The sequence below is a fragment of the Lissotriton vulgaris genome, chromosome 2_1 (assembly GCF_964263255.1).
Source record: "Lissotriton vulgaris chromosome 2_1, aLisVul1.2, whole genome shotgun sequence".
Classification (NCBI taxonomy): Eukaryota; Metazoa; Chordata; class Amphibia; order Caudata; family Salamandridae; genus Lissotriton; species Lissotriton vulgaris.
Window position 1 is genome coordinate 1,748,834,368 of NC_141687.1, and position 27,894 is coordinate 1,748,862,261.

The following is a 27,894-nucleotide window of genomic DNA, read 5'->3' on the forward strand; positions in this document are numbered from 1 at the left end:
GAGCAAGTGCTTCAGTTAGAGTTAGTGAAAAGCTGGTGTCAAGGCCAGGAGGTCAGTAGACTAAGGCACCCTTCCAGTGGTGCTTATTTCCAGTGTTTATTTTAAAGATCATTATCTCCATGGAAGGAAGTAAGGCTTGTTCTAATATAGTGATACGGAGGCTGTCTTTGTATATTATGGCGGTGCCGCCGCCTGTTTTTATCGGGCGGTCTTGTCTCAGGACTACACCTCCCTGTACTTCCCGGGGTGTCTCATTTTCAGTAATGTCTGGGTTTGGTAGGTTTTTCTAGATGGCAGTCTAGCCCGGGACCAAAAACGCAGGTGCCCAGTCTGCAAAAACAGGTAGTTTTGTCATAGATAGAGGGCACCTGCGCAATAGAACAATGGATTTAACCAGATTTCTTGACTGGGGTAAATGTTTGATGTGCTCTGCATTCCGCCCATCATCTGTGTCTCTTTTCCTTCCTCACCCGAAGTGCGCCAAGTATGCCCAGACGTGGGTCCTGGGCTCACTGTGTCACTGAAGCTAGCCTGGCTGATGAGGGGTGATGCCCCAAAAACAGTCCCAGGATGCTGGTTTCCGGTCCAGGAAGGACCTGGCTTGACAGTTCAGGCTTGACTATTCCCATGAGGACCAGTGTCAAGAGGGATTTGCATATGACTGGGTCTAAACTTGAGTGGCATGGTGAGCAAAAGAGCAATGGATTTAACCCAGATCTCTTGACTGGAGGGTGAATGTTTGATATGCTCTGCATACTGTCCATCATTGTAGTATGTGCTTTATTAGTTTAGTTTTATTCATTTATCTTGTAATGGTAGAATCGTATTATGTATTGTGTGAGTTTCCCTTTAAGCACATTAGTTGTACTCATTTGAATGGCTAAGTTCTATGTTCTAGTGTGTTCATGTGTACACTGGGGATCAGTTCATGCAGACAGCTGATCTACTAGGACGTGCTCCTTTTTATGGAATAAACTTCTTCCTAATTCAATTGGATTACCTATTTATTTCCAATTCTATGATACTACAATCATCTGTGTGTTCTTTAGCTTCAAGAAAGAATCCTTCTTCCAGGGGGAATGAGGGATTGGACAGGGCACTTTGACAAAACCACAGAGTGTGTATACAATAAGGAGCGATGGCGCCATGACTTGGTTTGCTACCTGGAAGTATTTTTACTGGCATTGCCAGTATTTTACTTTCCTGGCTGAACAAAAATGTAAAAAATAAATCACCTATAAACAATATTTTTTCCTCTTATTACTACATACTTAAAACGACAAGCATATTAAGAACACACTTTAAAATATGCTCTGAAACTGCCTAAATTATCAGTGAAGTAGAGTTAGAGGCATAAAAGCCATGTCACAAATGAATACAGATGATTTTATCTAACGTCCTATTTAAGAAGTATGCCAGGGCCTGTGCATAATCTTAAAACATAAGCAAATGGATACTTGACTACAGCCCTGATTCAGGCGGGAAACTCACGATGTTTAAAGCAAAAATAAAAAAGAAACGACTTTATATTCTAGATCTCTTGCCTAAATTACCTCTGCCTCACTGTGTGCCAATCTCCCCTCTTTCTATTGTCAAAATGTTGACATGCATGCAAAAAGGCTGGTATTTCTTTCTCGGAAATGAGGGGCAACTTCTTGCCATGGCACTTCTAAAAGGCAAAGGCACTGTAGCTGAGTCACGCAGCAATTTCATTACATTACGGAGTGTCAGCTTTCCTCTTCATGCCACTTCGCCATAAGTTTGAACACATGAACAGACATGTTAAATTACCCCCTCAGTATCCCATGGCAGTGTAATACAAGCACTCATTTGGCAAAGCATAAAAGTTCTTCCCAATCTAATGCTGTCGATGTCCATCAACATGTGGATGGAGCGACTGCTCATGTCTTGAAGCTCTTTCTTCAGGTTAATACATTATATGGACCTAAAACGGACGCCAGAAACAGAAACGGATGTCACATCGTCCCTTCTCTATGAATCCCTGCGTGATGACGTAATGCTTGCGCGCAAAGGCTGTGTCACTGACAATAGGAAAGGAGGCGGAACCCGGAGAAAGGAGTCGCGGCTTCCAGAAAGCTGGTGCTGGCAAGATGAAGAAGCAGATTGGTCCAGGGTCTACGGTGGCTGCGGACCGGCTCAGCGGGGCAAAACCAACGTGCCTGATAGTCGCCAGCGCCGCTACTGAAGGTGAGCCTCCTGTGATCACGTGATAAAACGCCCGCAACCGTGGATTGGACGAAGAGCGACCGGGTTGCTCAATAACTTGGTTAAAGATATAAATGACGGACTGTCTCCCCTCCTATCTTAAACGAAATAAAAAAAGATGGCATATACTCGAAGGTATAAAGAGCCAAACATCTCTTAGTGCACGGTTTCACGGCTGGAATGTCCCACAGTCTTTTATTAAACTTAAGTATCGTCTTCGAGAAGGTAAAGGGCTGCCATCTTAAAAACCAAATAAAGCAATTATAAAATATATTTTTACTTAATGCATTGCAACAGACCAGATTCATGCAGAAGCCTTCCGATTTTTGAAGCCAAAAATGTCTTGATTTTAGCTCCCTCACGCCTGAATTTGGCTCTGCTTCAAACGAAGTATACGTGGAAAATCGTTTCCCTCCTGTTTTATAATGCTCCCTATTAAGAAAACTCGGAGACTAGAGAAGTCTTAACAAGTTTATTTACGAGCCAACACGCATGCTCCAGAGACATGGAGCTCGGCGATCAGTTGGAAACTGTCATCTCTGACAGTTATCAGCTGGTGACCTCACTGCTGCGACGGTGTCCTCGCAGGGACACTGGCCGCCACACTAAGTAAGGTGTCCTGCGAGGGACACACTTATAATAAACACAACACATCCTCCTCCTTTGGGGAGTAATGGAACCAATGGAACTAGTAGGTTGTGGAAAGCTCCACTACCCACATATGTAGTCTTTAAGTTTAGCCGGTGGTCCCAACAGTCTACCAGCCCGGCTAGTGTCCACGGGTCGCGTCAGGTCACAAGTTGGAATGGCTGGTAGTCTGCGTCTTGCGCCTGCAGGTCTGGATGAAGGAGCAGAACGATCCGCTGGTTGGGTGTCTTCATACATGCCATCATCACTCCTCATCCCTGGGGTTGCAGGAAATTCAATGTCAGATTCAGTGTCAGAAAAAGAAAGTCTTGCAGTACTTCCCTTCTGCGTCCTGGATTGCTCTGCAGTGGCATCTAAAGGTGTGTTGTCCACTCCATCGTTCACGGGATGTTTGTAGGCTGACAGTGCATAAAAGTGCCAGACCTTTCCATCACTCAGGCGTGCGGAATTACAGTACACTTCACGAACGGTAAGAGGTTTGGTGTATCTCTCTTGACCCTTGCCGACATGTCCACTCCTTCTTACCTTTACCACATCGCCTGCCTTGATTTCCACCTTCTTGCACCCATGTTTTTTGTCATAGTAATTCTTGCTCCTGGTTTGTGCTTGGACCAGTTTTTCCTTCACCATCTCTGAAGACCAGTGTACTCTGCGGGCAGCCTTAATCCAACCCACAATGTCCTTTGTAAGTGGGGTCCGTCCGCGCATAAGTTCGAATGGGCTGTGGCCAGTAGACTCACATGGCGTTATTCTGTAGGCCCACGCTGTTTTCATTATCTCTTTCTTCCAGTCCAGTTGGTTAGTGGTAGCAATCTGTATGATACCTTTTAGTACCCTGTTAAATCTCTCTACGGCACCCATGCCTGCTGGGTGGTATATTGACGTAGTATTGTGTTCAATGTGGTGCATATCCATGTAGTCCTTGAACAGGTCTGACGTGAATTGTGCACCATTGTTGCTTACTACTTTTTTAGGTAAACCTTTGCGCGTGAAAGTGTTTTCCAAGAATTGGACCAAGTGCTGAGAGTCTGCCTTTCTGGTAATTCTCACTTCAGGCCATTTAGTGTAGTGGTCGATTATAACAATTATGTATTGAAGTTCATTCTCATCAGACACCGGTCCCATAATGTCTACTCCAATTCTTTCCCATGCATGGATGGGCTCTGTATTGGCTGCAGGGGTAGTCTGTAAGTTACTTGAGTTTTGTCTGCCTCAACGCATAACTTACAGTTCCTCACGTATCTTTCAACGTCCCGCCTGATACCTGGCCACCAATACATGCTTTTTACCCTGTTCTTACTTTTCGTAATGCCCAGATGTCCCTCATGGCATACTTCCAGTATTTTCTCCCCGATACTCATCGGCGGTACATATCTTCCGCTTCTCATAAGTAGTCCATCTTCTATGGACAGTTCATCCTTCACTTCCCAGAAGGGTTTCATTACATCTTTTAGTTTATTCTTGCTGGCCCAACCTTCTTTGACCATCTTGATTACCACACCTGTGTCTTTGTCTTTCTCTTTCATTTGTCCCTCCAACAATTCTTTCTTCGTTATCCTGCTAGGCTTCTCCCATACATTGTCTATGCATGAGTCTTCCATTTCGTCTGTTCCTGTGACATTGTTGGTCTTGATAGGCATCCTACTTGGAAAATCAGCAACCACATTCCTTACGCCGGGGACATATTGTATGTCGTACATGTAATCAAATAGTCGCACAGAAATTCTCGCTAGGCGTGGTGAGGCTGTTTGTAGGCCTTTAGTAGTAATCACCTTTGTCAATGGCTTGTGGTCTGTGCACAGTTGTATTTTTCTTCCCCACAAATACTGTCTAAAATGTTCAGGGGCCCAAACACAGGCCAGTGCTTCTCGTTCTATTACTGAATATTTGTCTTCGGCTGGAGTAAGGGAGCGTGAAGCGAATGCGATCGTATATTCTTTACCTTTGGCATTTTTCTGTGTCAGGACTGCTCCTATGCCCTTGTTGCTTGCGTCTGTTGTTACATAGTTTTCCAGGGTCCGTCCACTCAAATTTGTTTTTCATTTTCAGCTGTTGCCTTGAGGCGTATGTTTTCGTTGAGAAGTTCTTAATAAACCTGGAGTAATACTCTACTAGTCTGAGGAATGACCTCACCTCATCCCTGTTGGTGGGTACAGGCGCCTCCTTGATAGCTTGGATTAATTAATTTTTTGGACTGATGCCATCACCTGTTATCTGATGTCCCAGATAGTTGACAGCTTTGCGCGCAAACTTGCATTTGGAATGCTCAGCTATTAGACCCTTTTTGTTCAATAAGTCCAGGACTTGCTCTACTCAACAGTCATGTTCCTCCCTTGACTTACCCGTGACCAGTATGTCATCCTGGAATAACAGTATCCCAGCGAGGCCCCCAAAATGTTAGTCATCAGTCTTTGAAACATTGCAGCGGCTGAAGCTAAGCTGAAAGGAACGCGAGTGAACCTGAAACAACCGAATGGTGTGACAAAGGTAGTTAAAGATTTGCTGTCCCGGTGTAGCTGGACCTGATGGTACGCAGACTTTAGGTCGATGGTGGTAAACCACTTTACTCCCTTGGTGGTGGACAGCATCTCGTTTATTTTGTGGAGTGGGTACTGCTCTACAATGATGTTTTGATTGAGATCTCGGAGATCAATGCAAAGTCTTAGTTTCCCATTGGGACGTTTTGCTACGACAAGTGGTGCAACCCACTCAGATGCCTCCACCCTTTCTAATATACCATCAGTTAGCATTTTCTCAAGTTGATTTTTAACTTCTTCCTTTATTGCAAAAGGTATGTTCCGCGCTTTATGCACTGTGGGAGTGGTGATAGGTTTCAATTGTATTTTATGTTGATATCCCTTAAGTACTCCAATATTCCAGCTGAACACCTTCGGAAATTTCGCCAGTATTTGGCCTGCGTAGTCATCGGTGTCTGACATGCTAAGCACTGGTTCATGGCTGTTAGGATCCAGCTTGATTCCCAGACTACCTTGGTCCATCCATCCGAGTACAGATGGTCCTACTTTTGAAATATACAGTTTACACTGTGCCTCTCTGCTCTTGAATATGAACTTGAGTCTCCTGTATCCCAATATTTCAATGGGTTTCTCGTTGAATGATTTAATGATAATGTCTGGTTTGTTGAGTCTCTGACCGATTACTTCCTTTAATTTTGCTTCCCAGACCCTTTCATTCACAATAGTGTAAGGTGATCCGGAATCTGCTGTTATGTTTATTTCCACTCCCCCAATGGTCATGGTACACATAGGCTTTTTAGTTTTAGCTCCTTTACCAGTTTCTTTTACTTCCACTTCTTCGTCGTCTATGTTGAGGATGTACATGTTCATGTCTTCATCCGACTTGTCCTCATCTTCTACCACTGCCTTTACATGTCTTGGTTTTCTTCTATTACATGCCTTGCTAAAATGTCCAATTAGGCCACAGAATGTGCATTTCGCTTCGCGGGCAGGGCATCTAAAATCGTACGCCATGTGTGCAGTGCTTAGGCATCGGTAACAATGCCCTTTCCCCCGCTTCTCTTGCCTTTTCTCGGGTTGGAAAGTGTCTTTCTTTCTTAAGGCTTGCTTGCTGTCCTTCCAACTCTTATGATCAGACACCTTGCTGACATGGCCACTTTCTTTATTTATCTTTTCATCCTTCAACACAGCTTTAGCACATCGCCCAGTGAGTTCAGCCTTCCTGGCTATGTCTATTATGTTCTGCAATGGGTACTCACCCTTCGCCCAAAGATTATCCTGTATGTTTTCATTTGACCCTTGCATCACTATTTGGTCCCTTATTAGTTCATCGTGGAGACCTCCGAAACAACAGTTTATTGCTAAGTCTTTTAGAGCAGATACATAATCGTCTATAGTCTCCTCCTTTCCTTGTCTCCTATGGAAAAATTTGTATCTGTCTACCCCTACACATACTGTGGGTTTATAATAAGCGTTCAAGTCATCGATGGCTTTGGAGAACACATCACCATCATTTACACCTCCTTGTTTTTTTGCTTATGGAATTATATACTTTTATTCCTCCTGCACCCAAGTTGTGCCTCAACATTTTGTACTTCTTTTCAGGCTTTAATTCAGCATCTTCCTCAATTGTGGATATATAATTAAGGAAATAGTCCCTCCACTCTTCCCACTTTAAAGCTGGTACACTACCTGCACGCAGGAATGGCTCGGGAGGTGACAGATTCCAAATGCAACCGGTTGCTAAGTCACTCATCGTGATTTTATTGTGTTATGCCTTCTGTAAAAACGTTTATATGTAATGCACTGCTGCACCAGTATAGCCTTCCTTACTTCAGCTAGGTAGATTGTATTAAAATCCCTTGAGCGTTTTTTAATTGATAATTGAAGTCAGAGTGTTTAGCCTTAAGGTACAGAGTTTTTAGTTTAGATGGAATTTACCGTTTTCACCTTCTTCTAGTGGTTGCACCGATGCACAGCTGCTCCTCCGGTTACAGTGAAGAAGTGACTTAGTCGCGTAGTGTTTGCTATCTGCGCTCACTTCCTCGTTTCCCTTTTGTAAGCTAGACCACTGGATCCAATGTATTTCGTTTTTACACCTAAAATGGCCGCCAACGTCAATTTAGTTATGACGTGGTACACAGCTCCGATTCTCCTCAGCTACTCGCTGTCAGATCACAGCTGTAGCTGTCCTTTATTTACCGTTGGTTTGGCAGTTGGGCATTTGATTCGCATTTGACAGTTCTTTTCTCTCCAAATTGCCCGGTTTACTTCAGCCTGACAACCCTTTGGTGCCGCTTGTTATCGCCTTTGATTTTCTTCACTGCGCGTGAATTTCACACACTGCTTGCGCGTCACCTCACTCACTGTGCTTGGCGTCTCGTTACTCTCTCTTCTTCCTTACGATTCTTTCTTTTATTTTCGCTCTGCACATGTGCGTTAGGTTTTGTTGGCTCAAACTTGCCTCCTCCTCATCTTGTCAGCGGAGTCGATTCCGTAGTCGTTTTTTTTTCCTTCTGTGGGTTCGTGCGTGTTGGCTCGCTCGTCGGCAGTATTATTAAGAAAACTCAGACTAGAGAAGTCTTAACAAGTTTATTTACGAGCCAACACGCATGCTTCAGAGACATGGAGCGAAGCTGCAGTCAGCTTGGCGATCAGCTGGTAACTGTCATCTCTGACAGTTACTAGCTGGTGACCTCACTGCTGCGACGGTGTCCTCGCAGGGACACTGGCAGGCACACTAAGTAAGGTGTCCTGTGAGGGACACACGTATAATAAACACAACACTCCCACTTTTTGTGTTCTACGATGTTGGCTTGTAAGTTATTTAATGTCAACACGCTCAAATTTCCTAGAGTCAAGTGAGCAGTTTATCCAGTCCAGATTTTTCCTCAGGGATTTGTAGTCCTGCTGATCCAATTGTAAAATCAGGACTTCAACTCCCAGAATACAAAAAACGAAACTTGACTGGATGATATACTTTTTTTTTTTTTTAAACCTTTATTTGGAGATAGGCAAGAAACAGCAGCAGTGCAATCATGGTACATACATATGAGAATGGACAGTGCAAAATGGCAAAACGATCAGATGGTCCAGAGTACAATTCAACATATACGACAGTGCATGCAGTAATGGACAGAGCATATAGCAATTGTAAACACGCATCGCATAGTGGAACCAAATATAGCTGCAGACTGTGAAGGAGGCAGAAGCTTTTAGCATACATTCTCGGTGAAGGGGAGAACTGCAGCTCTCCAGCGGACGGTACAACCCTCAAGCATGACGTGGTCCACACAGGCCCACCCTCCGATCTCCATCGATAATAAGACATGCATCGGCCCACCAACCCGCGAACAATGGCTCCACAGTAAGGGCGTGTAATCCCCCCATCTCAACAAAAGAAGGACACAATCCCCCCTCAACCTACGCCAGAGACCCGGCCAATGTCAGCACAGTATAACAAGCTTCACGCCGGCGTTAACCAATTCCAACCCGGTCTTCACTTTCCGACTCAGAGTCCTGCACCGCCCTAGTGAGGAGATACACCTGTAACGGGCTCCAAAAGTCCTTGGGCCTACATCTCACGGGCATCAGCTCCGCATAAACGTTATATTGGTCCTGACAATAGATTAGATCACGTAGCCAATCCTTAAACTGTGGCACCCTGCCACGTCCCCAACAACAGGCCACTCTACGTTTGGCTAACAATAAGGCCACATCAGCAAATCTACGGTGGAGGGCAGGCACCTCCTTGGTATACCCCAGCAGGAGGACCAAAGGGTCGAACAACACTCCATCCTCAGTCATAATCTGAAGAGCAGCATGGACCTGCACCCAATACTCCAGAACGTCCGCACATGCCCATGCCAGGTGCAGGAAGTCGGCACCCTCCACCCGGCATCGAAGACATCTATCGTCCTCCGCCAATCGAAACCGAAGTTTCCTCGCCGGGGTATAATAGAACCTTTGGACAAACTTATAATGCATAATTTTCAGACGGCAACTGGAGGAGACGTTAGCAGTAACACCACAGCAGTACTTCCACTGTTCATCAGTGATGGTGATGCCCAGCTCAGCGTCCCACTGCTCACGAACCCGACTGGACGGGACAGCACGCTGCCGCCTAATGGCACCATACAGCTTCAAGACCAAGTGACGACCATCAGAAACCAGGAGTACGTGGAGTGGGAGGGTTACCTCCGGTTCCGCAGGAAAATCCGGCAGCAAGGCACGAAGGCCCTGTCTGAGGCGAATATAATAAAACAGCTCCAAAGGGGAACCGTCGACAGCACCAAAAAACTGAGCCCGGGTACGGAAAGTGCCCTCATGGAAAATGCCACCCCACGTAAGGATCCCAAGTCGCTTACAAAGACGCTGAAACCCCGTCTCCTGTAACAGGGATAGAGCAGGGTGATAGGCTAGGGGTAGTTCCGGCGAGTAGAGAAAGGAAACACCCAGTAAACGCGCCACACGTTTCCAAGCATCCACCGTACACGTCACCGTCGTCTGATGCGTGTCCACATCGGCCACATTGCCCAGCACCATCCCCTCAAGCGGAAGCGGATGGGCGACCCAGTGTTCAGCCGCGACTTGTGGCATAAACGGCGTGGGACGCATCCAATGGTAAGCATAGTGCGTTTGAGCGCTGAGGTAATAAAGTTCAAAATCAGGGACATCAAAGCCCCCATCGGCATAGGGTAACGTGAGGGTAGCCCACGCCACACGTGGCTGTTTGCCCCCCCAGAACAACCGGATGAGCTCCGATCGGAGTCGACGAAAAAAGTAAGCCCCTGGGTGATACGGAATATTTTGAAAAAGATAAAGAAACCGGGGCAGAACCACCATTTTGATAAGGGACCCCCGACCAGCCATGGACAGAGGCAACGACATCCACCTCGTGACGTCATCCGTCAGCTTAGTAATAGCCACGCCGTAGTTAAGCCTGACAGTCTCCTCCCTGTCCAACGAGACAACAATACCGAGGTACCGCAGTTCCGAATCGCACCATTCCAAAGGGAAATCAAGAGGAAATCGACGAACCGCCGCAGTGAGCGGGAAGAGTTGGGACTTCTGCCAGTTGATATGTATCCCGGACACACCCCCAAAGCAACTAGCTCCCGCAACAATGCATTAAGATTCGCCTGTGGATCTTTCACATAAAGCGTGACATCGTCAGCATATAAAGAGATGCCGACTTGGCGCTGAAAACAATTGAACGCGCTCTGTTGGTGCCGCTGGCGAATCCGGCAGGCTAGAGGCTCAATGGCAATGGCAAATAGGAGGGGCGAGAGGGGACATTCCTGTCTGGTCCCCCTAGTAAGAGGAAACGGGGGGGAAAGCACACCATTCACCACCACCCTCGCCACCGGGTCGGTATACAACAGTTTGACCCAAGATATAAAGATCCGAGGAAATCCCATCCTGCACAGTACATCAACAAGGTAACCCCACTCCACAGAATCAAACGCCTTAGTGGCGTCTAGAAACACGGCAGCTACCGGGATCTCAGGAGCAATAGTCGGAATGAGGGAAAACAAAGTTCTAAGATTATGGGAGGTCGCGCGACCAGGCACAAACCCAGACTGGTCAGGCAAGACAATAACGGGCATGAGCTCAGACAGCCTAACCGCCAACACTTTCGCAAGTATCTTGACATCACAATTAAGCAATGAAAGGGGCCTATAGGATCCTACATCCAGCGGATCCTTACCCGGTTTAAGTAACGAGGTAATAGCGACTTCTCTCATAGAACACAGCAGCCGCCCCTCCTCAAGGGACTCCTCAAACACCTCGCGGAGAACAGGAGCCATAATATCCACGTAACATTTATAGAATTCAGCAGGCAGACCGTCCAGCCCAGTGGCTTTCCCGTTATTAAGGGACATGATGGCCTCCCTGATCTCCTCCACCTCAAGGGGTCTACCCAAGAATGCCCTATGATCGTCCGACAGCCAACAGAGCGCCAAATCATCCAGGAATCCGCCATAGCATGCCTCCCCTGACTGCCGTGTTGTGTACAATTGGGTGTAGTGGTGAATAAATGTCCGCTGTATCTCCGCAGTGTCCCTACAGTGAGTGCCATCCGGCAACATCAGTTCCAGCACGTCCGAACTATACCTTTGATGCCTAGTAAGCGAAGCAAGCACCTTCCCAGGTCTCTCCCCCTCACAGTACATCCTCGCCGTCCAATACTTCCCCCTATATTTAGCCTCCCTGGCAGCCTCTTCCTCGTACTCCGAGAGCTTGGTCCGAAATTGGCCCAAGAGGTCGGGATCAGGACCAGCCTGCAATCTAAGCTCCAATTGTCGTAGATCACCCTCTAGGCCCTCGAGAGTCCGAACTATCAATTTCAGTATTCCACAACCCTTGGATATAGTGACCCCCCGGATCGTAACCTTAAAGGCCTCCCATATCACCTCCACACTATCGACAGATCCTTTGTTCCTCGGAAAGAAAGCTTCTATCTCCTCGCCAAGTTCCGCCTTAAACTCAGGGTCCAGCAGGGCAGTTGGGAAAAGTCTCCATGGGGGACGCGGCCTATGCAGCCCGGGTACAGAGAGCACAACCTTAACCGGGCAGTGATCAGAGTATGTCCTAGCCAGATGTATCGCCTCTCGCAGACCGGCTACCAGCCCTCTGGAAAGAAAGACATAGTCCAGCCTCGCCCATGTGCGTGCGTGTGCGGTGTAATGCGTGCCCTCTCTAGTGGTCGGATGTGCATACCTCCAGCTATCGATTAACCCAGCCTCCTCTACAATACCCCGCAAAACATCCCTAGCTTGCACATTGTACTGAGGGCAACCTTCCGACCTATCCACCATAGCCTGGATAGCAAAGTTGAAATCCCCCCCCAAACAATATGGGAGGCCTCCACAGCAAGCACGTGGCCCCACAGGGTAAGGAAGAAAGCTGGCGTATCAATGTTAGGTGCATAGCAGTTGACAAAGAGCACAGTGATCTGCCCAAGCCGCCCCCACAGCAGCACATAGCGCCCCTCAGGATCCGCCATAGACCCCAATTCTTGAAAGGCAAGCGATTTCTTAACAAGAATAACAGTCCCACGTGCATACGAAGAATACGATGCAAATACCCTAACCGCAGCCCACCGCCCACCAAACTTAGGAGCGGGCACACGCCGCAGGTGCGTCTCCTGCAGGAGAGCCACATGTATCGCATGTCTGTCCAAATACTGCAATACACTTCGACATTTTCTGGCGTCATTGAGACCACGTACATTCCAAGACAATATCGATATCTTGTCTACAGTGTCATTCGACATCAACCATACTCAGAGTACCATAGGACCCAGTGATAGGGGGCACTGTCCCAAATTCCCAGCATAAGACAGCTCCAAGCCACCAGCACACACCATAATCGCTCCAACACACACATTCCACAGACATCCCAGCCATCTCCAAACCAAACAACCAGGGTCCCTCCCCCCAGCCCCAAACAACACCATCCGTGCAACAGGCACGCAAGAAGTACAAAGTGCAATGTGCGACACACACAACCCGACCGGTCCACAACACACATGTGCGTGTCCTGCGTAGCACGCTCTTGTACAGCCAGCACACTGCAACAGCAGCCATGACACTCAGGCACAATGAAAACGTGAGCATACGGCACAGAGCCGTTAGGATCTAGAACGCCAGTGGACCACCCAATGCAGCGGCTACGTGCTAAAACCAGTGCAAGCATACAGCAGAAGCGAATAGCACCCCAATCCCAAGGACCAGGCCAAACACGTGGTGCCAACGTAGTCTCCCCTCCCCCACCCACCTGATGAATCCCCAACTATCAGGAACCCCAGAAACCCACCCCCATCCCCTCCAAACATCCATCCAGTCAACCAACAAAGGACTCGAACCAAAACACCAAGTAATAGTGGGGAATACCCAGTGGGGTACCCACCAGAGGTGCACAGCACCACTCCCACACACCACGCCATTCTACGAGCCAACGGGCTCACACACGGCCCAGGCGCAGTGCGGGGGTGGGTGCCCGGAGCACAAGAAAATCGCCTACCATCGGTCCCTCACTGACCCCCCAGTAGCCACATCCAAGAACAACTTGGCAACCTATCATGTTCACCCCCCCACAGTACAAGGCAGTGAATAACGAAGCCCCAGGAGCAGTCAAACAAATGGGCGCGCAGAACAAGCGCCATCACAGTCTCGCCGAAGAGTAATCACCACATTCAAGCGTCCTCCTCCTCTCCCGCCGACCGGTCGCCTCCAGGGTCCCGCTCACCCTGCCGGTCCGCTGCAGATCGTTCTCTCTTGAGGCGTTTCACAAAGTCTTCTGCATGCAGCGGGTTCGTGAAAAAATGCTGTTTTGCCTGATGGGTCACCCTCAGCTTAGCAGGATAAAGCAGAGCGTAGTCCACTTGAAGATCACGAAGTTTCTTCTTTACCCCTAGGAATTTAAGACGCTGGTCCTGCACCATCGGTGTGAAGTCGGGATACACTGTGAAGTTAACCCCATCAAAGGAAAGGGTGCGATTAGTGCGGGCCGCACGGAGGGCTGCGTCCCGGTCGCAGTAGTTCAGGAGCCGCGCAATTATAGGGCACGGCGCGGATCCAGTGGCCGGCTTCGGCCCAAGGGAACGGTGTGCCCTCTCGACTATGAACTGCGCAGAAAAGGCCTCCGCACCAAAGGCCCCAACAAGGAGCCTCTCCACATAAGTCTCCATTTTCCCAACATTCGTCGTCTCCGGCACACCTACTATGCGTATGTTGTTGCGCCGACTCCTCGCCTCCAACTCCTCATTCTTAGCAGCGATCACCCGCAGGATATTGTCAATTCTCGCCAACTGGGTGGTATGGGTGGCAGCAGTGTCGTCATGATCAGAGATGCGTTGTTCCGCCGTTGTCAGGCGCTCCTCATGCACATCTAGTTTCTGCACCACCGCGTCCATGCGTGACGACAGTTTGTCTACTTTGTCCACAATAGTGGCAAATCCTTGCCGCATCTCCTGCATCATTTGCTGAAAGTCCGGAGCGTGTGGCTGTAGCCCCGCATCGGCGACGGGAGGGCGGGGAGACCGCGAACTCCCAGCCTCCTGTACTAGGCGCGTGCCCCTCCTGGCCGCCACCGAGTCGAAAGACAGTTTGGGCTGCTTATTGTCCGGTTTCCCCATGCTGAGCCGCTACCAGCTCGGGGCAGCACACAAATCGATAATGGTCACTTCGCAGGTAGCTGCCCAGCGCGTGTCAAGGCCCCACAGGCGGGGGCACGAGCAGGCACGAACACCCCGCCACTCCCGCCGGAGTAATGGCCGCCGTCCACCTCAGGCCAAGGGCGCGACACCTTCGCGCCTCAACGACAGGCTCCAGCGTATCTGCGACACCACAGCTCCGAAACAGCCCACAACGGAGATCGCAAACAAGTCTCGTCCCAGGGGAGTGCTCAGCAGCGTGCCCAGCTATCAACCAGATCTGGAGGGGGAGGGGGATCAGGGCCTACACCCCACGTGCGAAGCCTCGGGCTAGAGTAGAAAAGGTCGCCGGGCCATGGAGCACCTGACTTCCAGAGCGCCGGTCGGGGAGAACTTCGCGTCCCCGTAACTTCCGTCTGCAGGCACCGATCAGCACAGGAGTTGGACCAAGTGTGGCCAACAAGTACACCAGCAGGAATCCGGGGTCAGATCAGGGAGCAGTGATGGTCAGCAGGATCAATAGACGGATAAAAGCTCCGGGCGGCAGGAGCCTCACGGCAGTGCGGCCATTCTGCAGTGCGCCCCCCACTGGATGATATACTTAAACATGGTCCGGGAAACGTGAGCTCTCTGGTTTAACGTAGAAGAAAACTGCTTAGGCCTGTTTACGCTCACCACCTAAATGAACCCCAAAAATATGTGCTGTTATATTAAGAGTGCGTTTTCTTGATGTCACTGAAGAACAATGCATTTTTTTTACTGATTTAAGCACCATTGTATTTTTAATGTTATCCTTCAGCAACTTCCTCTCCCAATTGCCAGGTAAAGTAGGTGCAATGTGTCCCTTAATCAAGACATTGAACACAAGACAGTGCTTATAGACAAGTCGCAAATGATTTAGCACCCTCTCTGTAGGATTGCCACCTGGACTTTCTTTTGACTAACATGACCAGTATTTTAATGTCCCAGCCGATACACAAATGAGGAAAATTACTCAAAGTCGGTATTTTTCCCCCTTATCAACACATTTTAGTATTGTGCTTACATTAACTGTTGTAATGTTGCTTACTTTAACTGTTGTGATGTTTTAGTATTTCTTTCCTTGTATTTATAAAATGTTCATTTGTTCCACGTTCCTTCTCTAGTTGCTAGAAGAAAGATCAGTATCTCTGGGCTTTCTCCTGAGCAACTGGCGTTGGCTGTGTGTCCTTGACATTTGTACTTATTCTCTTGGAATAAACACTTTTTGACTCCTGTGTTTCTACCCCGACACTACATCTGGTACCAGTAGTGGGGTAGAAACGTTTTTCCTCCTACGACTCAGACTTTTTTACAGAGCATCTATTTATCACTGCTGCTTTTGGACCCACCAGCCTGATTCCACTTATTGCTACTGCGGGTGCGGGACTAAAATTTAACATGAATTTGCCTTCGTGCACGCCTGCGTTTCTTTTCCCTTCTCAACCGTTTTTAAAAAAAGGGAATAATAATAGAACGCGCTCGACTTCACATGCTCGAGCGCATTCCTTGTCAGTTTCACAAGCGTATTTATCATTATTGATTTATGTCCTCAATGTGCCATTTCTGATAAGCATGGGAAAACATCCATAGAACCCCTACATCCTGTTCCTTTACTTGATGGTCCCTGGATTAAAGAGGGCACTGGATTTTGCTGGCCCATTTAACCTTCTTCCATTTTGTAAAAGGTTTCCCATTGTTCTCATTGATTATTTTTCCAAATGGATTTATTTCTCATTGAATCTGATTCTCCACATTCTGTCTTAAATTTTTTACAACATGTGTTTTCTCTTGAGGGTACCCCAAAAGAATTAGTTACTGACAACGGCACACACTTTACTTCTTCCCTCATGAAGAGTTTGTTTTGGAATCTGATATTAAACACCTGCAGGTTGCTCTTTACAGTCCATCTTCTAATGGACTTGTCGAAAGAGCCAATCGCTTAATTAAAGAAGGTATCCAATCTGCCCTTCCTTCAAGAGCTGGTGCTGATATTTTTCTTAGCGTGCATGACGCATAAGGCCATACATCACAATGCACCCAGATACCTCACTCAGAAACTGATAATCTCTGGTGGTTCTAGATCCACAAGAAGCGCAGAAAACCTACTACTGAAACCACAAAGATTCAACAAGAAAAAAACATATAAACGGTCCTTCTCAGGGATGGCGCCCAGGATCTGGAATGCACTACCTCCAGAAACCAGACTTATTTCATCCACGGCATCCTTCAAAAAGGAAGTAAAATCGATTCTCTTGGCAGAATTCACATGAATATAGGCTAAGGAAATCCTGAGAACACTCGTACCTTCACCAGTATTCCTTTTATGACAAGGGTCATCTAGACCACCTAGGCACTATTGTTGCCTTTGCCGTGACTTAATTGGTCTTCATTGTCTTACACCGTTTTGCTCAACGTTGCACAAGATGTTATGTTTACATGATCTATCTGCTTTATTGGTATTGTATAATTAACCTCTTTGTTGTATATATAACCTCTGTGTGTAAAGCGCTCTGATATCCGTAAGGATCTTGTTCGCGCTCTATAAAACTTTCAAAATAAATAAATAAATTCCACTCCTCACTCAACAACTGTTTTTTTACCTTTTGAGTTGTTGAGGGGCAGAAACTGCAGCTCTAAAATGTTACCTGTATGGCTTGATTTTCAAAACGTGTCTAATTCCCATTATGCCCTCTCATTAAGGAAAAATGTTTTATTTAAACAAAAACAACAAAAAGCTAATTTTAAATTCTAAGCATGTTTCTGAGAAACATTTCTTGGTTGGGTCTTGGGTTCTTATCAAGAAACCTGTCAGAGTTTCTAAGGGAGAATCTATCTTTTCATCTCCTTGCAAAATTGAGCGCGTCAGCAAAGGTTCTATCCTTTTACGTGGGAGAGGTTAGTGGAATAAAAACATGCTTGTTTCTATTTCCATCATTCAAAAGGATATTTATTTCAGATCACATGCGTCCACTCTTGATGGTTCTCCTTTTGTGGATAACTCTATTTTGTTTGAATCCAAGGTTTCCAGTTCATGTTCCAAAGAAATGTCTACTGATTCCCATGTTTTAGTTGATGTTGAAATCCCATCTTCTCAGGATGCCAAAGATTCACATTTTTTACCTGGTGAACATGTTAGACCTACTGCTCCTGTGTCTACTTATCAGACTGTACCTTCTTCTCACTCCACTGATTCGGTGGTGTCAGAATCTTCTATTTCCAAAAGGATTTCTAGACTACCTTCACGTTTTCATGATTTTGATTTATCTTAATTTGTTTTTATAAGGAGGAAGGTGATGTAGTATTGTGCTTACATTAACTGTTGTAATGTTGCTTACTTTAACTGTTGTGATGTTTTAGTATTTCTTTCCTTGGATTTATAGAATGTTCATTTGTTCCACATTCCTTCTCTATTTGCTAGGAGAAAGATCAGTATCTCTGGGCTTTCTCCTGAGCAACTGGCGTTGGCTGTGGGTCCTTGACATTTGTACTTATTCTCTTGGAATAAACACTTATTGAGGCAATCTACGCTGTTCCTGACCCCTGTGTTTCTGCCCGACACTACACACATGTATTAACAAAAGGCAGATATTTTTCTCTGGGAAAGGTGGAACCCTACCTGCTTGCAATGTGTCCTTTATATTAACAGGTTGCATCACAAAATGCCCCTTCTCAGGGAATCACAACAATTATCTGACTAATGAATATTAGGCGTGTAGCTTTGTGCGATTGGCTGTAAATAAAGGGTGGGTGTCTATATGGAACGGTAGACTTCCCCCTTTCTTTATGAGAAAGAGACTGCTTAAAAATGTTTTCCAATTGGGATGACATTATTAGAAGCTGGCTGTGGTCCCCTGGACCACTGACTCTTCCTCCAGAGAGGGGCCACCTGGCACAATTCATATAGGGGAAGCGGTCCTACAGTGAGACCTTTATCTTTGTGAATAAGATACCTTTATTGTTACCTTTATCTTTTGAGACTGCAATTGAGGCCACAAATAGTTAATATATTTTATTATGATTTGCAATAAAGAGGTGACACCTCTTTCAGTCCCCCTCCTAATTGTGCTTCAGAATGAGTCGTAGACCCCTTTTGTGAGTGGGAAATCTTTTTGTGACTCACACAATTGATTCTGCACATTGTAAAAATACCCTTTTGTAGTCACAACCCTGCAGTTTTGCAGACTTAAGATTTGTGACAGCATACCTGTTTTGTACATCAAGCCATTATTAATCACACTAATAATACCTAATTGGAGAGGGACATGGTAGTCCTCATTCTATATGTAAATACACAGATATATTCCAGGGGAGAGATGTCTCTGCATATATCTTATATGTTTTGTTTCGCAGCCTTCCAGGCATGTACTCCGGTACTCTGTGCAAGCATCATCTTGAATGTACTTTTAGCCGGTACTGAGTCCAATGCCCAAGCGACGATGCCAAGGAAGGAAGCACACCAGAGGCAATAGACCAGCATACCACTTTTTCCTAAATGGCCTGGCCTATTGCTTCCTCCTTGATCAGTGAGAGCAAGTTGTTCTCTTTTCTATGAAACACTTCTAAATAAAATGCCCACAACATTTGTGAAACTGAACTTGATTTAATCTTCACCTCCGTTTTGAAGGGGAACTGCCTTGCTTAAATATAGTATTCAGACCTTCAGAAGTCTACACCTAGCCAGTGAAAATCAATTGAGAGTAACAGGAACCATGCATTAGCAGCGTAGCTCAGCAATGGCATAACAGAGATAGAATTGAAAGATCTATCTAGTTAGCATACCTTATTAATGGACGATTTTGCCACAATCCTCTTGCTCTCTATGAAAAGTACGCATGATAGCGTCTCATCAATCTCCCTCCACCAAGTATTTGTATTTAGATGTCACCTCTAGGTTGCACCAGTATACAATATATTTAAAGTAATCAGATATTGATATAATGCTTTCAGCATGAGCTACAGACCAGTTGCTGTATGTTGTAAGACTACCACATCATCAAGTGCTTTAAAGCATTCATACTCCTAGCCCCTTATTAGATGTTATGCCTCCTGTTATTTCTAGCTCACTTATTAGATCACAATTGTAAACTGGAAACAGCAGGGAAGCGGTAACATTTTAAAGTGTGCTATTTTCAATAGCATCAATCAGGAAGGGCATGAAGAAAAATATGGTGCAAGCATAAAAGATCAAATACATCAAATAAGAAAAGCCATCTTTACAGATTTATTGGGAAGGCCCAATATAATTGAAACTCCTTGGAGTGATGAGGGTAATATTAAGACTGTAGTATTTAAATTAGGTTCACTTCACAGATATCAGAGGTATCAAGTTGGGGTTGAAAATAAAATTAGCTGAGTTCCTCTGACGATGGAAGTGTGCTACGAACTCTGCTTGCTGCTCCACATTCATGGCGTGGTTGGGGTTAGAGGATTGAAGGAAAAATTACCCCTCCCCCACTCCACTAGGTGGTGCAGAATCAAGCATGTAGGGAAGTCAAGGTGGTGCAGAGATCCTGAGCACTAGTGGTGGTTCACGAGGTGGCTGGAAAGATTAGTGACCTGCTACTCCCACTGAAGTGACTGAGCTTTAAAGTGTGTGGGCCCAACAACAGAGTGAGTGCAGGGTGGTGGTACATCCTCAGAGTAGCAGCTTGGGGCCACAATTCGTTGAGGGTAGCGCACACTTCCAGGAGCACTAACAGCAGGAGGAACCTGGCAATAGGAGAGTGACAACAGGAATAAGCCTGTATTACAAGCCCTTTGGAGAGCGCTCCCTTCCTTTTGAGAAGGTGAAAGCTAGGCCCTATAAAGAGAGGCCCCCATATGAAATGGCAGCAGCTCGCTGAAGACATTAGGCAAATATAGACTGAGTAATTTAGAAATGACCACTAGATGCTCTACATCAGATCATTCTACTTTTTTTGTTTACTTGTATAGTGCACATATCATTCTACTTTTTTTGTTTACTTGTATAGCCAGACCCCCCAGGATATAGCGGCATGGATTGGCAAATTTAGCGGCACAAAAATGAAAATTTAGCGGCACAAAAATGGAAATTTAGCGGCATTTAGCGGCATTTTATTTTGGGTTTTTTGCAACACCAAACACAGATATATTCAGTATTCTGCGTGGTAACACACTGGAGATGAAGTGGGAGTGATTTACGAAATAATGATGAAGAAGAGAGCCCAGGGAGACGAAGAAGAGAGGCCAGGGAGACGAGCAGAGAAGATGAATAGCCAAATGCGTGGGAGTACAAGTCTTACATTGAACAGTAACATAAATAGAAAGCCATAGTCGGGAAGCAGCGTGGTGAAACATGTAAAAATCCTGTATAATTACTCCAAGAATAAATGTAAAATGTTATTTAGACACTTAATGTTTTACTGTCTTTCCTGTCCACTCACAACATTCATTTTCCCTCCGTTTACACAAAAAGTAAACATTTACCTTGTCTGGCTTTAACTTAATAAGTTCATAAGTTAAAGCCAGACAAAGTACATGTTTACTTCTTGTGTAAACGGTTAAGCACTCGAGGTGGCCTTCTAACAAACCCCAGCGCACCGAGCCTTACAGCCAGCATGGAAACAACACTGCCGAGTCACAAAATACATAATTTATAAAGACGGACAACTTGGGAATTGATTAAGCCAAGGACAGCGCAGATTTGGTGTGAAAAGGACATTTAACAAAAATGAAAATAGATGTAGGATACGGATGCATTCATACTGTTAAGTTGCCCACAGAAACGTCAGAAAATGTGAAGCCAGCCCAGTAAATATCATACATGTGGCGCTGATGCTTGCTTGTTAAAAAGTAATTTACCTATAGCAACCCGATCACCAGTTTCTATATTGATAGGACATAGTTTCTGTGGGTATGGATTTATATTATATAAATCCATACCCACAGACACTATGTCCTATCAATATAGAAGCTGGTGATCGGGTTGCTATAGGTAAATTGCTTTTTAACAAGCAAGCATGATAGTATTGCAGCAGAAGTCAAGAGAGAAGCCTGGATGTTTTACCCGCGGCCTTAAACACGCAGCCCAGGCCGGGGGCCGGTCGGCCACATCTCCGTCTGCCCCTCTCCCACCCGGGCAGCGCTCTCCCCTGGGTGTGCGGCGGGCCCCCACCAGCGTGAAGGACGGACGTACCTGTGCCCTGTTCTCCGGCCGGCTTTCCTCCTGCTCTCTGAGGAAGAGTCTTTGTGTCGCTGCCGCTTCGTGCTCTCTCCCCCTCTTGCTGGTGTGGTGCTGGTCTTCTCCCTCGCTCGCTCGGCCACCGCCCTCGACCTCCTGGCTCCTTCTCTTCTCACACGCCGCAAATCAATCCTGGGGGGAATGGGAACCATGGGTGCCTCACGCCTTCTCTTTTAAGGCGGAAACGGGCGGATGAAAGACGGCGCTCGGGCGAAAACGGCAAATTTCGCGGGCTTTTTGCCAAATATCGCGGCATTTCCCGAGATCGGCCGATTTCGCGATTTTTTTGCAAATCGCGAAATCGCGATAAGCTGGAGGGTCTGTATAGCGCACGTCCACAGAGGCATCTTGGCACTTGAAAACCCACAGCCTCCTACTAATGAAAGAGAGGGAAGTAAATTATAATAAGCACTTTTTCAGAAATATTCAATGAAATTATATTACAATGAGAACAAAGAACAAGGGGAAGGTCATTCCAAGTTTTGGCAGGGGCAACTGAAAAAGCTTTATCCCCAAAATGACAGGCGAATGAGTTAGGGATAGTGAGACAAAAACAGACCTTCAAGACTGTCTGGTGGAGTTTATGGTAGACTTCAAGAAATCACTGGCATTTGGGATGGCTGTGCTCAAGTCTGACATGGGTCAAGATATTGCATAGATTACGCTGGATATGCAAACCGAAGAAATCGAAATAGTGGAGAGCCAACTGTAATCTAGTAAGTAATCTGAACAATTTGTGCATGCCCCCATAGCATAGGGGCAAACACATAAGCAGTTCTTGCTGGTGAAATGTGAAGACCTAGAGAGCAGACCCAGGCTCAGAGGGTGACAACATCTGTGTATGCCTCCCTGACATTTTCCGAGGAGGGTTGAAAACCAACCCAGAAAGCTAAACTGGATTTGTAAGAGCACACAGGGTAGGGAGGAATCCCAAAGAACCAGATGCGAGACTGAGGGACATTGTAGTTGAAATAACAGTCTATAGGCAAAAATGAAGAATGCATGTCTCAGGCCAAGAAAATCCACAGTTGAGGGAGAAATATGCTATTCTTCCAAATCCTCTTTATTGCAACGCCTAAGCATGAAGGGAATTTTAGCTACTCACCTCGAACTAGCCAAGATGAAAGAAAGATACAGTTTGACTTTTATAACGGGCCTACTGGTTCATGTGACTGGATAAAGAATAGATAAATAAAGAGTTCAAAGGGGCTGTACGGCTACTGAACCTGAAAGAAACGACTGCTGCACAGACCAGGCAAGAGGACAGAGGTAGAGCACACAGCAAGGGCAGTGTATATAGAATTTAGTAGGGAGTTCTGCATGTGAGACCTTACAGGACTCAAGTATTTAATTCATTTCGGGTCCATCCACAAAGGTCCAGTATTTTATTCTAGAAAATGCTACAACACTTTTTAATATGAAAGAAGCATTAATTGGGACATTACTAATTTGTGAGGCTAGTGAGTGTGGGGCTTTGGCAGACTGCTTTGTGAGGAATGGTGGGGAATGAAAATTCCAAAACTCAGCTTTCTCTTTCGATTCATGAAACTTAATATCCTTCTCTGCACGGTTTCATTGACACTAGCTGACATTCATCCACAAATGGACACAGATGGGTAATGTCTTTTTATTCATCCAAAATTCCTAATTGGTTATCTTAATTCACATGTGGGCATCATCAGCATGTCCTTGTATGCGGTGCATGAATCTGCTTAGCAAAGAAAAAAGTATTGACAGGGGAAATAGAAGGAGAAATTGGTACTCCACAGTCAAAGGTCCTACTTTCATATAGAATGATCAGTCAAGCATCAGCTGGCTAGGCACTGTAGCCACACTCCTCTGCATACCCAAAGTTGTACAAAGCAAAAGGAACTCAAAATGGTGCACAAAGGGAGAAAAAAGAGGCCACCTAGCACTTATAGAGAATTCACAAGGATTCTAATAATAAAAAAAAGAGACGCCGAGCGTCCTTGGTTATAAAAAAAAGTTCAATTGTCAAGTCCAATAATAATCCTGAATTATTTATTGCGCTATTCAGAGCAGTTTCAAGGCTTCTTGAAGCCAAAGCCCATATTAATTCATATCCACATTAAGACAACAAATGTTTCGTCGTTACAGCGATTCGCCCTACGCATAATCAGGGCTACAATCAAACATAGAACTCTTTAAAAAAATTCTTACTTAGCCAATTTGATCATTACCACCACAAACTCAAAATAGTGCAATAAACAATGTGGTTTTTGAGAACATGCATAGCATATTCAATAAGTAATGTCCAGAGAGAACCCACTATAGACCTATGTGTTAAGGGAGCAAAATACTCTACAATATTATTATTATCCGATAAGATACACCACATTTTTTTTTTTTTTTAATTTTTAAAACCTTTATTGCAGCAAAGCACACAGCTATTCAGCCTAACATCCCGGAGGCAAGGCAGCATAGTGTCAGGAGAAGTAAAGTGCAAAACGAATCACATCAGGACATTGCAGGTTGTTTTTTATTTTTTATAGAATAACCAAAACCAAGAAAGAAACGCCAAGGGGCGCATTAGAAAGGCAATGGAGGAAAAGGAAATGCGTATGAGTCAGTCGGAGGCATCGGAGGCCAGGTAAGATTCTAGAAAAGAACAGAAAGTAGGATGTAGGAAGGGGGGAGGGGAAGGAAAACAGGAGAATTACAGCAATCGTAATATAGCTGGTGTCATTGGTTACGGTGACAGGTGTTCCTCTCGGGGAATAGGCTCCGGTGGTAAGCACAGATCACCCCTGTAAGCATACCACGCCCCCCACACCTTGTTCCACGTCTGAGGCCTCCCCCTGGCAGCGTACACCGTCTTCTCCCGTAGCATACACCAATCCATATTGGCCTTCCATTGCACCACCAGGGGGGCCGAGGTAGAACCCCACTTCTGCGCTATATCCCGCTTAGCAATCATGTTGCCTAGTGTAGCCCAACGAGTCTGCGCCGTGTTATAGTCATTCGGCTCCCAAATGTTGAGGAGGCACCTCCGCGCCTCTGCTGCCAACTCAACTCCAGTTACTTCCCTCATTACACGGTGCACTCTCTCCCAGTAGGGGGCAATGACAGGGCACTCCCACAAGATATGCATGAAGGTAGCAAGGGCTCCACAGCCGCGACGACAAAAGCCATCAGGCGAGGCGCCCATGTGCACAAGCCGGGGGCCGGTGACATACACCCGGTGAAGGATCTTAAATTGCACTAGGCGCAGTCGCGAGGAAATGGCGACCTCCTTAGGGGAAGACACCGCACTCTGCCAGTCCTCGTCGTCCAGTTCCAGGCTGTCAGCTACCCACTGTTCTCGCAGGCGCTGGAGGAGGTCAACTCTAACATTGATCAGTTTCCGGTAGGACAAAGAAATGGCACTATCAGGCATATGGCCGTCCAGAATCCTGTCCTCCAAGGGGGAGCTTTCAGGGATTTCGCCCTCCTCTGGCCTAGCGGCGTTTAGCGCGTGCTTCAGTTGGGCGTAACGGAAAAATTCCGAACCACCCAAGTGATATTCGGCCTGTAGTTGGGGGAAAGTCTTGACCTCTCCTTTAGCTACCATGTCTTCCACCCTTGAGATACCTATAAGGTCCCATTTATCAAAACCCTTGGTGTGCCAGAGCTTGCCTAGGATATCTGAGTCATACAGAGGGGTGAATCTCGTCAGTCTGCCCTGCCAGCCCTGTAGCTTAGTAATCGTCCGCCACGTGTGAACCGCTGCCCTGGTCGGGCCCGTGAGGCGCCGGTCAAAGGACCTGGAGTAAAGGGCGCGGTAGTAGTTGCCTCCACGCAAAAGCCATCTGTCCATAGCGTAACCCGGACTGTCCGCGGGGCCGTAAAGGCCATGGTTGATGGCAGTAAGCTGAGAGGACCAGTAGTACCGCCGCAAGTCCGGTAGAGCGATGCCCCCGTTGTACCATGGTAAAGTAAGCTTCTGGATGGCGACACGAGGACGACCTTCCCAGAGCAGGGCACGTTGCAGGCTCTCAACCTCTCTGAAGTAGCGAGCCGGAACCAGGTCCTGGGTATTTTGCAAGGCGTATAAAAACCTGGGCAGGGACATCATTTTGAACAATGCCGCCCGGCCCAGGAGTGAAAGCGGAAGCTTACGCCAGCTGTCCACATCCCTCCGTAGTCGTTGGAGAGGAGGGAGGAGGTTGTGGTCATATCGCGCCTTAGGACTCCCCGATATGTAGATTCCCAGGTACTTGAAACCTTGCCCGGCCAGTTGTATATTACAGCCCCTAGGGAGGCGCGGCGTGTCTCCTTTGAGAATGTAAAGGGAGGACTTGGCCCAGTTGATGATCAGGCCCGAGTAGCGCCCAAACAACCGGAGAACGCCGCACGCCACAATAAGCGATTTACAGGGAGAGGTAAGGTAAAGCAGGATGTCGTCCGCATATAGGGAGACCCTGTCTTCAAAACCCGGGGCCCAGGTGATGCCATGCAGGTCAGGGTGCGAGCGTAACATGGCCGCAAGCGGCTCCAGGGCCAGCGCAAACAGGAGTGGCGACAGGGGGCAGCCCTGTCTAGTGCCACGATGAAGCGCAAAGGAAGCTGACATGCGACCGTTAACTGTGACGGCAGCCAATGGGCACGCGTAAAGAAGTTGCACCCAGCCAAGGAAGCCCGGTCCAAACCCAAGCTTTGCTAACACCGCCCAAAGGTAACTCCACCCCTATGGAGTCAAAGGCCATCGTGGCATCTAAGGAAGCGAGTACCGCCGGTTCCTCCAGGGCATGAGCTCTGGCCATGACACAATGCAGCCGTCGCAGGTTGAGGGCAGTGTTGCGGCGGGGAATAAAACCTGATTGGTCCGGGTGTACCAAGTCGCTGATGACTCCGATCAGCCGATTTGCAAGCAGTTTAGCTAGGATCTTGGGTTCCGCGTTGAGGAGAGAGATAGGACGGTAGGATCTACAAACGTCCCTCGGCTTGCCTTCCTTGTGAATGACCACTATGGTGGCCAGCCGTTGATCCAGAGGGAGGACACCCTCCTTCCGAGCCCGCAGGAACATAGCTCTCAAATGAGGAGAGACCACGTCTGGCCGAATCTTGTATAGCTCGACCGGTATGCCATTGGGGCCGGTAGCTTTACCCGACCGCAGGGCGCGGATCGCCAAGGCAATCTCGTCCGCGGTTATATCTCGATCCATATCAGCACGTTCCTCGTCAGAGAGACAGGGGAGTTCAATCGTCGAGAGAAACTCGGCTGAATCAGTCTCGGAGCGGTCTGTACCAGAAGTATAGACACCCCGGAAATAGTCTGCAAAGGACTCGGCAATAGCACTTGGGTCCGTGACCGCCACTCCGTCCTCACCCAGGATCTCCGGCACCACCCGGTTTGCCATCTCGCGCCTGTCCAACCAGGCCAGCAATTTACCGGCCTTATCCCCAACGTCATAAATGCGGCCTTGCTGTTCCTTGGCCAAAACTAGGGCGGCATTCGTAGCGAGTTCATGGTACTCCGACTGTTTAAGGGAGAGGTCGTGTAAAAGAGAGGGGTCCGGCTCAGGCCCCAAACGGGACTCGAGGTCCAGGACCTCTTCCTCAATATGCGCAAGGTCGGCATCACGAACTCGCTTAGCCTCCGCAATGAGAGCTAGGGCCTCACCCCGCAACACAGTCTTGAATGCCTCCCACAGTGTGACTGCCGAGCCAACTGAGCCAGCATTTTCGGAGAAATACAAGTCGATAGCCTTGGCTAGGAGTGCGCGCGTCTTGAGGTTGCGAAAGTACCAAGGGTTCACCGCCACCGGACGGCTGGACAGGACGATGCCAAAGTCGAACGAGACCCACAACGGGGAGTGATCAGAAACACCCCGTGCCAGAAAACGGGCCTCAGACACGGCTGGCGAGTGTGCCGCTAGGGTATGGACGTAATCTATACGGGACAGACTCCCATGGGCACTAGAGAGGAAGGAAAATTGGCGGAGCGCGGGATGCCGCAGTCGCCAGCTATCCACCAAACCCATGGAGTCGAGGAAGGCCGGCAGCCACATTTGGGAACTCCGGAGGTCCCTCGGCGGTTGGCGATCAAGGGTGCCAGAGCAGACTGAGTTGAGATCACCCCCCAGTATCAATTGGCCTGCAGGCAGGGACAAGATGGCGCCACCAAGATCTTGAAAGGTGCTGGATTGGAGGCCTGGGGG

The 27,894-nt window shown here is 47.2% G+C and overlaps 1 protein-coding gene across 2 annotated transcripts in view; it reads left to right on the forward strand.

Moving 5' to 3' along the window:
* The first annotated feature begins 2,004 nt into the window (after window positions 1–2,004).
* The window catches only part of GATD1 (glutamine amidotransferase class 1 domain containing 1), a 129,782-nt gene continuing 103,892 nt past the window's right edge, over window positions 2,005–27,894 (forward strand). The window contains exon 1 of one of the 2 annotated variants that reach the window (XM_086957764.1): window positions 2,005–2,208. In XM_086957764.1, coding sequence (XP_086813890.1) covers window positions 2,112–2,208 — 97 coding nt within the window. In that variant the 5' untranslated portion in view covers window positions 2,005–2,111. The remainder of the gene's footprint in view (window positions 2,209–27,894) is intronic. The other variant, XM_086957765.1, reaches the window with a different exon arrangement.